This window comes from Monodelphis domestica, chromosome 5 (genome assembly GCF_027887165.1).
Source record: "Monodelphis domestica isolate mMonDom1 chromosome 5, mMonDom1.pri, whole genome shotgun sequence".
Lineage (NCBI taxonomy): Eukaryota > Metazoa > Chordata > Mammalia > Didelphimorphia > Didelphidae > Monodelphis > Monodelphis domestica.
In genome coordinates this window covers 277,121,150-277,136,760 of record NC_077231.1, presented here as the reverse complement: position 1 = coordinate 277,136,760, position 15,611 = coordinate 277,121,150, and the positions used below count along the sequence as shown (strand labels likewise).

At 35.9% G+C, this 15,611-nt stretch overlaps 1 protein-coding gene across 7 annotated transcripts in view; it reads left to right on the top strand.

Moving 5' to 3' along the window:
• Positions 1-15,611, top strand: part of KRIT1 (KRIT1 ankyrin repeat containing) — a 45,986-nt gene that overhangs the window by 10,329 nt on the left and 20,046 nt on the right. For 6 of the 7 annotated variants that reach the window (XM_016426406.2, XM_056800192.1, XM_007505007.3 and 3 more), the window contains 8 exons: positions 93-252; positions 3,037-3,129; positions 4,190-4,319; positions 5,055-5,298; positions 5,500-5,615; positions 6,142-6,285; positions 11,177-11,333; positions 11,836-11,943. In XM_016426406.2, the coding sequence (XP_016281892.1) occupies positions 93-252; positions 3,037-3,129; positions 4,190-4,319; positions 5,055-5,298; positions 5,500-5,615; positions 6,142-6,285; positions 11,177-11,333; positions 11,836-11,943 (1,152 nt within the window). Of the gene's footprint in view, positions 1-92; positions 253-3,036; positions 3,130-4,187; positions 4,320-5,054; positions 5,299-5,499; positions 5,616-6,141; positions 6,286-11,176; positions 11,334-11,835; positions 11,944-15,611 lie in introns of those variants that run through there. The other variant, XM_056800194.1, reaches the window with a different exon arrangement.

Here is a 15,611-nt window from a genome sequence, read left to right as displayed (position 1 = left end):
TGATATTATGTAATGTGGCAATATCCTAAGATAAGTAAATTATGTTATATCAAGCTTTTTTTTCTTTTCCTTATTCTTTGTATTTTTATAAGATTTTGTTGCTTGAAGTTCCCATTGAAGGACAAAAGAAAAAAAGAAAGAAGGTTTTATTGGAAACCAAACTTCAGGGAAGTGGTGAAATAACACAAAGCATTTTGGATTATGTAGTAGAGACTACCAAACCAATTTCTCCAGCCAATCAGGGTATCAAAGGTAAGAACTTAAAACTCTTGCCATTTTTCTTTCTTTTTGAAATGCCTAAAAATTTTAAAGGAGATAATAAAAACAATAGGAAGATAAAGCTGCTTTGAGAATTTTATTGGCCTTGATAGAAAATAAAAAATGTAAACTGATGAGTACTTAATTTATTATTTGGTACTAACATCACCCTCCTCAAGAAAGAAAGAAAGGAAGAGAATAAAATGTTTACAGTTTAACAATTCAGTTCAATTAAATACTGGGAAATTGGCAAATGTATCCATAGGATCAAGGTTCAGTGGAAAAAACACTCAACTTTGGACCTGGGTACAGAACCTGGCTTGACTATTTACTACCTTGAGCTAGTCACTTAGCTTCTCTGGGATATCTATTCTTCATTCAATCAAAAAATAAAAGAGGGGGTGGTCATAGTAGATCACCTCTAAGGTCCTTCTCAACTCCAGATCTTTGATTATCAGTTATAGCAATATTCCAAGTTGATTTGAAAACTTTATTTTATGCTACTCTTGTTGACACATTCTAACTAACCCCATCCTGGCATCACAAAGCTCTACTGTCTTCTTACTCAGTCATTGCCTAAGACCAAATTACAGGTATCTCTTCTACATTGCAGGGGTTAGGAACACGATCACCATGTCCACAATTTGGGAAATCCATGTAAAATTTTTTGTCTTTGTCAACATTTTCTTTGATAGTCTCTTTAATCCTCTTTGAGTAGCATATACAGTGTGCCTTAAATATCCATCTTACCCCCTGATCAAGAGGCTGAATGAAAGACCTTGTGTTAGTTGTCTTCTGCTGGCTCTCACATGTTCTCTGTGGCTTCACTGTCAACAACTGATCACATTTGGCAGGATATGCTCATATTTACTAAGACAGGAAATATGTTAATACATTTTAAAGAGAGACCATTTGTTGAATGACCTAGTTAATAGAACTTTGTGAAAATATAAAAAATTATTCTATAGTAATATTAGTACAACTAATTCCATCAACCACACATTGAATTACCTCACAGTTATGTTCATATAATTACAATGCTCAAAATGGGCAATTAAAAGAACTAACACAGCTGGATCGTGGGTAGCAATAGAATAGGGAAGATTAAGCCCAAGAGGAAATAATGTAAGAAAATGGCCACATCAGAGAAGGCCACTTTAGACAGGATCTATTCCCTGTATGCTTTTTGTCCAACTAGGTAAACTGTGTTAATGTTTAGAAATTGAGACTAAAAGGGGAGGCAGGTACTAGTAGAAACAGAATCAAGGGATAAGGTTCAGGATCAAAAAATCATATTGCATTAGAGGATTTTGGCAGAGTTCAAATGGGAAATGAGAGACTAGAAAATAGAATATAAACAGAAGCTTATGGTCTAGTACAAGACAACAGAACCATGAGACATCAGAACCAGAACTGACCTGAAGTGCCTGCCCTCTACTCTAGTTTTAGTCCTCATTCCTCTTGCTTTCTGATGTGAAGTATAGCTCTCTAGATCCATGTGGCTGGTGAATCTACAGCAGAGCTGATCCTTTGGGGAGCTCCCAACTTTTCACAAAGTGGCCACCATAATGAGCACCATTTTCTTAGATATTAAAATGTTTCTCTGCATTTTGAGAAAATAACAATATCTAAACTAATTAGTGTTATTCTTAAGATAAAAAAGGAAAAGAAGGTATTTTATGTCTTGTTTCTCAATTCAGGACTGAATTCTTATTGAATTGAAATGAAAATAATTCAGGGAAATGACAAAATTAACATTTTTTTTAGAATAGCAAAGACAGTTCTCATTTCATTTTCTTGGAATTGCATTAGAAAAGTCTTCATTTATACCCTCATATATTTTGTTATATTTTCTATTTTTCAAAACACTTAGGTTGTTTTTAGATAAGAATGAATTATTATTTCTTATACTTTATGCATATATATCTCTCCACATGTTCTTCTTGTGGCTTATCCAGAAACTATCCTAAATACTGTTCTTCTATGCTATATCAATGCCACAAGCCCTCTTCTTAGGATGTGGAAATTTGTTATAGAGAAAATGGAAATTTCCTTGCTTCAGCTGCAAGACAGAAATGAAAATGAAACAGCAAGGACAGAGACAAGGAAAAGAGATCTCAGATAAGGAACTGTTAGGATGAAAGTTATGTTACTTTGCATCCACAACTGGAAAAGGAGACTTTTAAGTTAAAAGCAGCAGTCCCCTATCCCTCCAGGCCTTCCCTTCACCCCTACTCTTCAAAGAAAAAAGGCTTTTAGAAGAAGACTGGAGTAAAGAAGGAAGACAGTATATTCTTGTGGGCCCACCCAGCATTATAGTAAAGAGCTGATTGCTTGACTTTGCTATTTCCAGAACACCCCCAGTGTTCTCCTCCTCAATTGGCAGATTGTGAGGGCTTCAAAGGCTTTATCTTTTGAAACATAGAAACATCCCTAATACCCAACCTGCAGAGCCCTGTACTGATAAATTGCTACCCCAATACCTAACTGGATCAAGGTTATTCCTTTGCTCCACATATCAAATTCTCCTACTGAAGAATTAGGCTATGGCCCTGAACTAGCTAGATTGATTATCTCTATTATGAACATCCATCATTGTTGTAGTATTGTAATGTTTTGTCAGTTTTGTTATTGCAGATTAAGAACTAACTTTATCTTGCTAATTGCATTTTTCTTTAAACTTGAGTCCTATTTTGTCCATAAATTTTTTAATGCTCAAGATTTGTTAAATTGGATAATTTAAGCCTGTATGTTGTTCAAATTTTTTTATATGTTAAGGAAAACGAGTGGTATTGATGAAGAAATTTCCTCTTGATGGAGAAAAAATGGGCAGAGAGGCATCTTTGTTTATTGTTCCATCTGTTGTCAAAGGTACACTTTTGAATCCATATATACTTTACATGCTAAATTATATTTATTGAAAAATGTGTAAATTAATTATGATGATGTTTATGTTCTAAAACATGTACATCAAAGAAAATAATCAGTTCTGATTTCAGTTTAGAGAGAGTAATGGACAATCCAAATGAAATTTGGGACACAGTTTATTCTTTATTCTTATTTTAAAATATGGGATAGAGGTAGCCCAAGAAAAAGGCAGCATAGGTGTTAGTTTTAATAGCAATCAGTTTATAGACAAGGACAGACAGGAATAAAGGTGAAAAATGAATATATATTTGTGAATCAATAGAATATGGGGATGATCTTCAACCTATGAGGAACAAAAGAAAGCACCCTCCTAAAAGGAAAACTGTACCTGACAAAATCAGGGGCCATAACTAGAAAATTTAATGTAAATGTGGAAAATGTATTTTGAATTCAGGCCTAGTTAGAGATTGGCTTGTGCAGGATGAACCAATGTTAGGCCTGACTATGGCAACATGAAAGGCAGTCTAGCAGCATAATGGCTAAACTCTGGTCTTAAAGTCAGAAAGTCCTGAGTTTAAGTCTCACCTTGAATACTCAGTGGTTTTATAAAGTCCTTTCATCTCCCAGAGTGCACCACAGATCCATGGGACTAAATCACAGAGCAGGGCTGAACTGCTTTATGAGAGAGAATTTCTTCACCAGGAGCTGTGTATTCCAAAGGAATTACAGATCTGAACAAAAAAAGAAAAAGAAAAGATGGCACATTGGCCTGTTCTGATCTTTCTAGGGAAATGGAGTGTAGCTTTTCTCTCCTACTGAGTTCAAGTTTGGTCTCTATGAGATGGTAGAAGACTGAGGAGTAAGAATTTTTCCAAATTATTAGCCAGAGAAAATAAATTGATGTCAGATCTTCCAGGTTTCTTTCTAAATAATACTGTGTTCATTTGAGGAATGATTTGCTATTTGGTATATATTTTGTAATTTTGACTGTTATTTTTAAGTGAAGAGTTTATATAAACTTAAGTCTTTCATTAGAGTGATTCTTTTTCATTCTTTTTTTTAGATAATACTAAATATTCATATAGTCCAGGATGTCCAGTTTTCTACTGTTTACAAGACATCATGCGAGTCTGTAGTGAATCCAGCACTCATTTTGCCACTCTTACTGCAAGAATGTTAATTGCCCTGGATAAGTAAGAAGTATTATTAGAAAAAAATTACAGATTCTATAAAATATTCTCATATTGTTCTTCAAGCATGAAACTACTGTAGCTTACAACACACTTCTGAGAGTGCCAGGGTACATAACGTGTTATTTTATATATATATGTTTGTCAGTTTTCTCAAGTTGTTGATTAACATCAGTGGAGGGAGTTTACACACCAGGAGTTCCTCACAAATGAAATCATGGGTCTGGACACAGCACACAATGTTTTAGATTTCGGAGTACAAATTTAATTAGTTTTCAGCAGATTGTCTCAATTCTTTGAAACAATTGCAAAGAAGGCAGTTCTACAATGGAGCAATGGCCTAGGACCCTAGTATAGGGGCAGGTTTGATAACAATCTACCAAGCAACAAGTCACTTAACATCAATGCCTTTAATTTTCCGTTAGTGACATAAACCTGCCACCCACCAATGCTACAGTGATGTTATGGAGATTAATATAATGAGGTTATAAAGTACACCATACATTTTTGAAAGAAGGCATTATTGTCACTAATATAAAGATAGAATATGAAAAAGAGGCATGTTGTTGTGTGCCTTAAGCAACAAGTAAATTACTTAACTAGCAATAGTAAGTAAAATCTATATCAAGGCTGCTTGAATACATGTTGCAAGGATATCCTGTAAATAGACTGACTATTGCCTTGTTCATCTTCACTGTTGAACAAGGACCACTGTGGCTTGTCCTTCCTATTTTTCAGGTGGTTAGATGAGCGACATGCACAATCTCATTTCATTCCAGCTTTATTCCGACCTTCTCCTCTTGAGCGGATAAAAACTAATGTCATCAACCCAGCATATGCCACTGAACCCAGCCAGACTGAAAACTTACTTCATATGGGCTATAGTGCACTAGAAATAAAAAGTAAGATGTTAGCATTGGAAAAAGCAGATACCTGTATCTATAACCCTTTGTTTGGGTCAGATCTCCAGTATACAAACAGGGTATGTAAACCTTTGAAAAAACTGCCACTTCTGTTTTTAAAAGCAATTTAACAATGTCCAGCAATGCCAAGTTGTTTTACTTGATAAAACCTTCATTAACAGTTATGCATATTAAAATAACAGATACAAATACTTGTTTTGTTTGAGGGCTTTATAACTTACAGAGTTCAAATTTTTGATTCTTTTCCCCTACTTTACTAGGTAGATAAAGTGGTAATAAATCCATACTTTGGTCTTGGAGCTCCAGACTATTCAAAGATTCAGATTCCTAAGCAAGAAAAATGGCAGAGAAGCATGAGCAGTGTTACAGAAGACAAGTACTGTATTGTTTTTATTCTACTTTCACTCTTTTCCTAAAATCTAGTACTAGGATTCGTGTTTAAACTTCTGTTTATACAAATAATATATTCTGTCCTCCATTGAAGTTCTCTGATCCCTTACTGGGGAACAAAAGTGACCTGGGGTTCTTGAATCTCATGCCCATGAAACACAAGCTGTGGTAGGTTCTTCCAAGCCGGAAAAGCTTTGAGTATGGGTCTGATAATAAATTTTGTCACCAAAAGACCATCCTAACAGGTTGGTCACAAGGTGGCATTTCATTTCCCACCCCTCCCCAATAATCTGGAGGATTGTTTGCTACGTCATAGTAGGGCTGCAGTCTGCATCAGTGAAAGGGAGCACTTAACACCCATTAAACCATAACGTATGAAATATTTGTGAATATTCACATAGAAATAGTCATTCTTTTGCTTAAACTTAAAAACTCATTTTTAATATGTATTAGTAGACTGAGTATATTTTTTAAAAGCACATTTTGATTTGCATTTCTTTTATCATGATCAGAGAACACCAGTGGGTAGATGATTTCCCTCTTCATCGAAGTGCCTGTGAAGGAGATTCAGAATTATTAAACCGTCTTCTCAATGATAGTTTTTCAGTAAACCAGCTAGATAATGACCACTGGGCACCTATTCATTATGCATGCTGGTAGGTATTTTTCTTTAAAAAGGCTGTTACATCCTATGTTTTTATTATTGTGATTTGAATATTATTTCAATGAATAGTTGTTTAATGTTTGTTTCATTTCCATGATGTCTGGTACTTGTGTGTTATGATTTAAAAAGTCAAAACACACCAATCATGACCTTGATTAATTTACATTTTCAAAGTATCCTCACATCCTTAGTATGACTGATACTGTAATCAACTGACAATAATAAATGTTGGATGTTTAAGATTTACCTCTTCAATCAACAAGAAAAGTTGATAAGATATATTATTTCTAGGGAAGATCTGCTATACATATTCTTATAATCTGTTCTATAAGACAATTTCTCTCCCACTGAGCATATAGTTTAAAAAAATAACACCTTCAGAGATTATAGAAATTAAAATATTGAACCTTTTCTTCTTGCTAAGATTGTGCCGCCTGAAAATGACAATTTTCAACCAGTATAAAACTTGATGCTTTGGCATCTCTCTCTTTCATCTCCCATCCTTCTTTCTGGCACTATGGCCTACTGGATTAGAGCATTGAATGTACTAGGATGAATGTGAGAGAGAATGACAGAGTTACCCATTTTGTTAAGTACTTATATGCAAAGGCTGACCTAAAAACTGGAAGTACAAACAGGAAGACAACCTGGGGACAAATTCTGCCTCTGACACATAATTGCTCTGTGTTCGAGGGCAATTTTTAACTTCTCAGTGTCCCAGGCAACTTCCTAAGACTGAATGTTATAGAGAAGTTGCTGATCTGCCTCAGTGGAGGGAGTTTCCACTGCAGAGACTCCCTACTCCAGTAAAATCACAACTTCAGCCTTGTCATACAAACACAAATGAAGCAACCTGTGCCCACAAGGAGCTACAGCTTATGAAGGTAGGAAGTATACATCATAATAGTTCTACCAAGGAATTTGGAAGAGGGCCACTTACAGCTGGGAGAATCCAAAGGGACTCCTGTCAGGTCTGGCAGTTAAGCTTAGCCATGAAGGAAGCTCTGAACACTAAGAAGTGAAAGCCTTTTCAGATGTGGAGGATAGTCACCCCAGGTAAAATCGCAGTCAGAAAATGTAATGCTGTGTAGAAGAAATAGCAAGTAGGCCTACCTCCTTAGAACAAAGAGCATGTATGGGGAAATAATATGTAATCAGCCTGAAAAGAGAGTCTGGATCCCTATTGGAAAAGGCCAAATGGAGGAGGCCTTATTTTATCCAAGATGCAGTAAGGAATCACCAAAGGTTTTGGAGAAGGGGACTGACAGTCTAATTTGTGTTTTAGGAATATTTGTTTTTCAGTTGTATGGAAGATAGATTGGAAAAGAGATCAATGAAGTAGAAAGTCCAGTTAGAAATCCATTGCAGAAGTACAGAAGAGATGTGATAAAAAACCTTAAAGGGTGGTTTTATCATGAATAGAAAGAAGGAAATATGGTACAAAAATTGGTGTGGAGATTGAATTAATGTGACTTGGCATCTGTATCAATATAAGGGCTCAGGAGGATTGAAAAGTCAAAAAAAGTCAGATCAGGGACTCCTACACAGAAATGTTCATGGAACCTATAAGTGCAGATGAAGGTGCTAAGAGAGCCTATAAGAGAAACAGCTTTTAAGATCAAGGTGCTCCCTTAGCTTAAGAACCATTTTTGTCCTTCCTCTTTTAGATGCTCTTTTTAATAAGGCCACTTCAACAAATATTGATGTGCTAAATCGTATGAGGCTTGTTTCTGACTAAGCTATATATATTATGCCACTTAATAAAGTATTTGTTGAAATACTGAAGGTAGCTCAGTGTTACAGTGAACAAAGTGCCAGGACTGCAGTCAGAAAAACTTGAGATCAAATCCAGCCTCATACACATGTGATCCTGGGCAAGTTACCTAACCTCCCTCTGCCTTAGTTTCTTCATTTGTAAAATGGTGATAATGGAACCAACTTCCTAGGGTTGTAAGGATAAATGTAGTAACATTTGTAAACTGGTAAGCACAGTTCCTAGCACAAAGTAGGCATTTAATAAAGGTTTGTTTTTTTTGTTTTGTTTTTTTTAAACCCTTACCTTCCATCTTAGAGTAAATACTGTGCATTGGCTTCAAGGCAGAAGAGTGGTAAGGACTAGGCAATGGAGGTCAAGTGACTTGCTCAGGGTCACACAGCTGGGAAGTGTCTGAGGCCAGATTTGAACCTAGGACCTCTGGTCTCTAGGCTTAGCTCTCAATCCACTGAGCTACCCAGCTGCCCCCAAGGCTTGTTTTAAAAATTGAATCTATTCTCAAAGTTTGGCTAAGAGAAGAAAGATCTCTCCTCACAAAGCATTTGATTTAATAATAAAAATGTTGCTGTAACTAAAATATTTACAATTCCTTGGAAGACCTAACAGTAGAAATGACTGTTCAGTAATCCTCCAGCAATAAGCATCAAATAACAGGGGAGAGGGAAGAGGTGGAGACAAAGAAACTGATATGAGATATGTGCTATTCAGCACTGTAATAGAAGAGATCTAGGGCAGAGTCCATGTTGAGGAGGGTAGATAGATGTTCCAGAGACCGAAAGGCATTTCAGAATCTTCTGGAAGAGATCTATAATCCATCATAATTTGGGCCATATCCATCCACACAGGGAGGACCAAGTGGATGAAGAATGTCTCTTCTTCAGATTCAGTTGCATAGATGGACAGGGAGCTAAGTCCAGAATTAAAAAGGAAAAGATTGCTTTTAGGAAATTGCAAATGCTTCTATTGATCCCAAATTTCCTATGAAAGCAGAGGCCTGATTTTTTTAGTACTAACATTTTACTGGTATTGCCATATGGCAATGAGATTTGAAACACTTCTGCCTTCAAAGAACTAAAGATCACCCTGAAGGCAGAGGAAAAGGTTCTCTTCATGGTGCTCACCCTGAGAGCAGGGTACTCCCAAAATAGAATAGATGGGGTATCATGAGAAAGAACTGGCCTTCAAGTTGTATCATCCAGTAATTTTATAACAGGAAGAGAGGATGGGCTGGTCACATGGCCACAACAGGGGATGACAAGGAGGCTGCCAGAATACTTGGGATGTAAAGAGAGTTCAAGGAACACCTCAACTCATTGGGTAGACTCCCTAGGGCAACTTTGGACAGAGCATAGACAAAAGTCTCACAGGATAGGCAGGATGGATGGGTAGCAATCTGTACCCTGGAGAGAGTTTCCAAAGAAATGAGATTACAGATTCATTCGATTCATTCTTATAAGGTAGACAAAGATTAAAAACAAACAAAAATAGCACAAGCCCTTGTCCTCAAAAAGTTTTTATTCCACCAGGGAAAGGGGGATGAGGTGACATGGGAAAGGATATAGCCAGTGCCTTGGATAAGTACAATACAAGGTAGAGAGTGGGTAGAGTGTAAGGAGAATAAGATGGAGATCAAAAAGAAATGGCCTACAGAAAGTTGAGGGAGAGAACCCTTTGAGCTGCATAGATAAAGGTAAGTTTAATGAATAGCTAGCACCTGAATTGAACTTCAGTGGAGCATAAAAGATTCTGAAAAGCAGAGATGAAGATTGCTGTAGATATGAAGGATGCCCATGCAGGTGCACAGGCAGTGCCAGGAGAAGGTACATCAGGTTCAGTTCAGCTGGTAGTCAGGTTGTACTAGAACCTGGCTAGAGTTGACTAGAAATGACTGAAAGCTATATTGTAGTCTAATTGCAGAGGGTCTTCTAAGTAAGGTGAAGGGGTATGTTTTATCTAAAGGCAATAGGTTTGAAACCCCAAATTCAGATGGGCTTAACAGGGTCAAACCTGTATTTTTGGGAAGATGATTTTGGTAGCTCTGAGAAGAATGGTTTGAAGAAGTGTACACTCCCTAGGCGGTCATTGTGAACAGAATACTCTCTTCAAGCTTATCTTTGACTTTTCACTGTGACCAAAGTGATTTACTCATTACTTTTTCCCCCCTCTGTTTTTATGTCCATATCTTCCCCAGTATCTATCCAGTTTCTACACTCTCTGGAAGACTTGGCCTCACTTCCCCTTTCTCTACTAAAACCTCTCCTGACAATCTTATCTAAACTAATTTCTCCTTTCTTTGAACTCCTGTATTACTTTTTGTACTCTGTTAATATTTCCTATATTGTTGAGTTGTTCATTAAACTTTGAATAGCTTAATTTTTCTTATGATTATACCTTACTTCCTCATCCAAATTTTGAATTCCATTAGGGAAAGAACTATACATACCTCCTACCTTTGTTCTTTTAAAGTATCTTGCAATATTAGGTACCTAATGAATATATATATATTTTTAAATGTATTTATTTAATAAATTAATTTAGAATCTTTTTCCATGGTTACATGATTCATATTCTTTTCCTCCTCCCTTCTGGAGCTGACAAGCAGTTTGACTGGGTTTTACATGTATCCTAATGAATATTGATTTGAGTTTTACTATTACCTTATTGGTCTCATTTGTTGATTCTGGTTTAGATCATATTATTGAGGCTTGTGCAAACAAAGTTAATAAACTTTTCTTGTGGTTATTTTGCAGTTATTGAATTGAGCACTTAATTGTTCATTATCTTGAATTTCCTCACTTAGAGATTTTGACACGTTTTTCTACACCTTCGTATACTTTTTATTTTACTTTGTACTTCTCCCTTTCCCTGCCCAATTTATATCGAAAATTTTGTCTTCTCCCGGTTCATCAGAAATAGAAACACTCAACTTGAACCAAAATTACTTAGAAGAAACCCCTAGCCACCGTACACATTTACGTCAGTGTCTTAATCCCTTGTTATATGTCCTAGAAAACCTCAGCAGTCTTTGGAATATTGTCTAAAAATAGGATTTTTAAAAAATCACTTGTGATTTTTTTTTTAGTTAATAAGTTATTTTTTTTTTCTGTAGGTATGGAAAAGTTGAGGCTACTCGCATGCTGTTAGAAAAAGGAAAGTGTAATCCAAACCTCTTAAATGGGCAACTTAGTTCTCCCCTTCATTTTGCTGCTGGAGGAGGACATGTTGAAATAGTGCAAATCCTTCTAAATCATCCAGAAGTGGATAGAGTAAGTTGCTTTTTCCCTTTTTAAAAAAATAGTGATTACACGTAATAACACCACAACATTAAATTGCCTTTCAGAGAGTCTAAACAGTAATAGAGGTATTTGTCATTTTATAAATGTAGTCTCAAACAATATTTATTTGCAAGTTTTGCTGTCATACTTAAGAATTGAACCAATATCCTAATAATTTCATATAAAAAGTCCATTTTGCTTATAAGATGTATATTAATATTTCTTCAAAGAAAAAGAAAATAGTATTTGTAAAACATTGGTTGTGTCTGTAATCAGAAAACAAGGTACTGAAGTTCCTGAACATGTCATTGACTATGTATTGAATATACACAAAGTATCACTTCAAAATTTCTAGTGACAGACTGAAGCCTGAAAAAGCGGTATAATAAACAGTGTTGGAGGAACTCTAGGAATTATTAATGAACTTTCTGCTTAGAAAATAGCATGATGCTTATGATGCTTGCAATTCCTTTCTTTTCCTTCTTATTTGTAGCACATTATTGACCAGCAAGGAAGGTCTCCATTAAATGTCTGTGAAGAGAACAAACAGAATGATTGGGAAGAGACTGCAAAACTGTTGAAGGAAGCCATCAATAAGCCAGTATGAGTTATCTTTTTAAACAACTTTAATCTAATATATGTTTTTAAGTTGACCTGTTACTTATGAGTTTTTGACATGGTAGCACAGATTATTGATGACAAGCCATTAAATCAGTAGGCAAATTTCAGGTTCAAGGCAAGGGACAAGGTATTACACTGGGTGATTAGAATTTATAGGTTAGGAAAAACTCACTCTGATAACTCCATATTTGTGATTATTCCAACTGTTCTGAGATTTGCTTTTATTTGGCTAACATTTTTTCCCCACAATAGGATAAATCAGAAGTATAAAATTTGTAGGAGAACTATTTAAAATACTTAGAGGATTTTTATTTTTTGGTACAGTCAACATTATTTTTAGGTGGCCACTTAAGGGGCTTCAAAAATTTCTGTTTTCATTAAAGCAACACTTGCTCCTTAAGATTTCTACTAAGCAATACTATATTAGTCTATCTCAAGTTACTACAGGTGCTTATGTGTTTATTTTTTGGGTTTTTCATTAATTCATTAGTTTCATTAATTTAGGGCAACTTACCAATGCTAGATAGAACAAATTAGTTCGGTTTTATTGTGTTTAATTGTTTCTTAGAAAGGACAGTAGTTATTCGTTGTTTCTTTTGCATGATTCTAGATATATATTGCTATTTAATGTATTATTTTGCTGAAACGATTGAAATTTATTGCAATTCGAATTTACAGTATTTCTTAAACACTTACAGAGCCTAAAATTTTTCCATTGTGGGTACTCTCTCCAACAATATAGATCACTAAACTTCTTGTCCTTAAGCATTTCTGGGGCTGATAAATTTATCACCCTGTGAAGAAAATAAAGACACTGCTATCCTAAATGACCCAATGTAACCTGTTAATGAGCCTCAGATAAGGGATATTGAACATGCTGACTATGGAATGATTGATTGGCTTAAGACTGAGAAAGGAATATGACATGTCTATATATATACTTTTATATATAGAGATATATATCATAGCTCTGGTGGTATGATAAAGGTTTATTTAATAACTAAAGGAAACAGTTATGCTTGAGAATAATGTTATTAGATTTTTATATTAAAAAAACTATAGAAAATAATTTTCTAAAGAAAACCCATTTTTAAATTGTTATATTCAGCATTATCAACCCAGTCTTTATGTCTTTTCAATTAACAAGTATTTATGGAGGTTGCTTTGCATTTTACTGCTGTTTTGAAGGATTCAGAAGAATAAAATGTGACTCCTGCCCAAATCATCTGGGAAGATAGAAACTTAAGGAAAGCCCACACTGGAGATTTCTAATTATTTAGATCATGGACTGAATCTAGTTGCATTCTATTTGGGATTTGGGAGGAGTGGGAAATGATGGTGGAAGGTCCACTCTTCTGTATTAGGCTTGTCTGTATTTCTTTCTTTGCCTTACAAATGTTTCTAACTAAAATTTATACTCCTCTATTCACACCTAACTATATACTTTCCCCACAGATGCAGTATTCTTTTTTTATCATATATACATTACTAACTTGACTTGGGAGTTACAGCATCCCTTGAATTTGTAATGGATAAAAGGAGTGTAGACTTGTGACTTTTCTCGAGTGATTCTCAGCAGCCTGGTGCGGGCATGCATTAAACAGAGGGCAGAAATTACATATGGATTAGGGCAATATGACCCAGAAAAAGGGCTTAAAATCTGGATTGAAAGAACCCTGGTTCAAATCCTGGCTCTGCCACTTATCATGTGTGTTACCATAATGAACTTCATGTTCTTACCAGGGTTTAGACATGATTGAGCTTGAGCCCCAGTTCTCTGTTTATAGAGTATTATAAGGTCAAGGATCCAAGGGGATTTAGGGTAATGTAACTGGTGGTAAATTAAAGTGTTATCAGTATTTGACCTTTGCATCCTTGGGACATCTTCTGTAGTTGTCTCATGCCAGCTACCCTTCTTGTCCATCTACTCCTGAGTTTCCTACCATGTGACAGAAGCATTGTATACCCATGCTGGGCTTTCATCATTCTGTTGCTCACTCACAAGCTATTGTTTCTTTAGGGCATCAGTTCCTTTCCTTTCCATATTCTCTCCCAACATTGCTAAGAGATTCTGATTTTCAATACTTTTCCTGAGAGTTTCTTTCCTTGTAGCCATCTGAAACATCCTGACACTTTTTTCCCCACCTAACTCTAGATTCCTTAGTCCTCCTCCACAACCATTCTTATTTGCAAATACTTTATATGTAGGATTTGTTTTAACATGTTTCTATAGTTGCAGTTTAATGTAGTATTCCTTAATTTTTCAGATTACAGTATGTATTCTCTGAGTATATAAATGACTTAGAGAAATGGAGAGATCACTGTTAGGATTACAACAGACTCCTGTTTTTAGCACAGCATGAGCTAATTCTGTATTATCAGTCTGTGATGTAACATATTTCACAGGAAGAGGGAGGCATTTTTATCCAAAATGGGCATCTCCCCTTGGCTGTTCTAGAAAGTTATGACATGGAGGAGTGAGCTCTGCATTGCACCATTGCGACCCCAGGCTCCTGGGCACCTATCAGCAAATGAGCCTTTACAGTTTGCATTACATGGTTGGGGAGGAAGGAGCAGGGGGGAAAGTGCTTATTTAAAAAAAATTTTTTTCTTTTCTAATATTTAATTCTTTGACATATGTAATGTCACAAAGTAGTGTCATGGGGTAGTGACATTATATATCTTAAAGAATTAAAACGTAAGAAAAATGGGATCCTGAGAAAAGAGAAGACAGGGAAACTGCCAGAGGAAAAAATAGAGACAACTCTCATCTTTTATAGTTCTCTTCAATTTGCCTTTCTGGGTTCATTTAGAGCTGCTTGTCTTTACTCAGTTTGCTGTGGCATGAGCACACCACCTAGTGCCCAAAAGGCAAATTCAAAGGGACTTGTGTTTTTCTCTAGGGTTTCCATTTTCCTACTTCCATGTCTTTCTTTGCTCAGGCTATTTTTTCTTTTTCACCTTTTCCTACTGAACATTCATCCTTTAAAGACCATATCAAATGCCACCACACCTAACTTTTTCTCTGCTCCAATCCTCATTTTGCAGTAACACTTTTCCCCCCTCAAAAGTTATAAAATAATTTGCTTTGTAGCTCTCTAATGCATCTATAAGTCAAGTTTTCTCATGAAGGCTAATATCTCCTGACAGTAGTCTTAGTGCCATTCTACCAAAGTTCTTGCTTGACCTCACTTCAGGGATCTTCTTACATATTTAATCTCTCTCTGTCAACTTGCTCTTTCTTATATCGCTACAAAGATGTCCAACTCTCTCTGATCCTAACAAAGTTCCCTACGCCATGATCCTTCTGGTCTAACTACCATCTTATCTATCTTCTACCCTTCTATGCTAAACTTAGTTAAAAAGGACTACAGATAATGAACTCAGGACATCCTGTCTCAGGACACCAGAACTTCTACAAGTGCAGGGAATGAGAGGGAGGAAAGAAGCAGAGATTTTAAGAATGTAGATGGAGGTGGGGAATGCTGAGGAATCTCATGTCCCATGGCCACACTGTTCTCCACAGAGTAAACTATATCACCTATTGTAAGTAGCAAGAGGTTAGGAGCAGGGTTGGTGGCAAGAAGAAAGAAGGGTAGGTTAGAGTAGTCACTCTTGGGATGAAATAAAAAAGCTGGTTTGCTATAG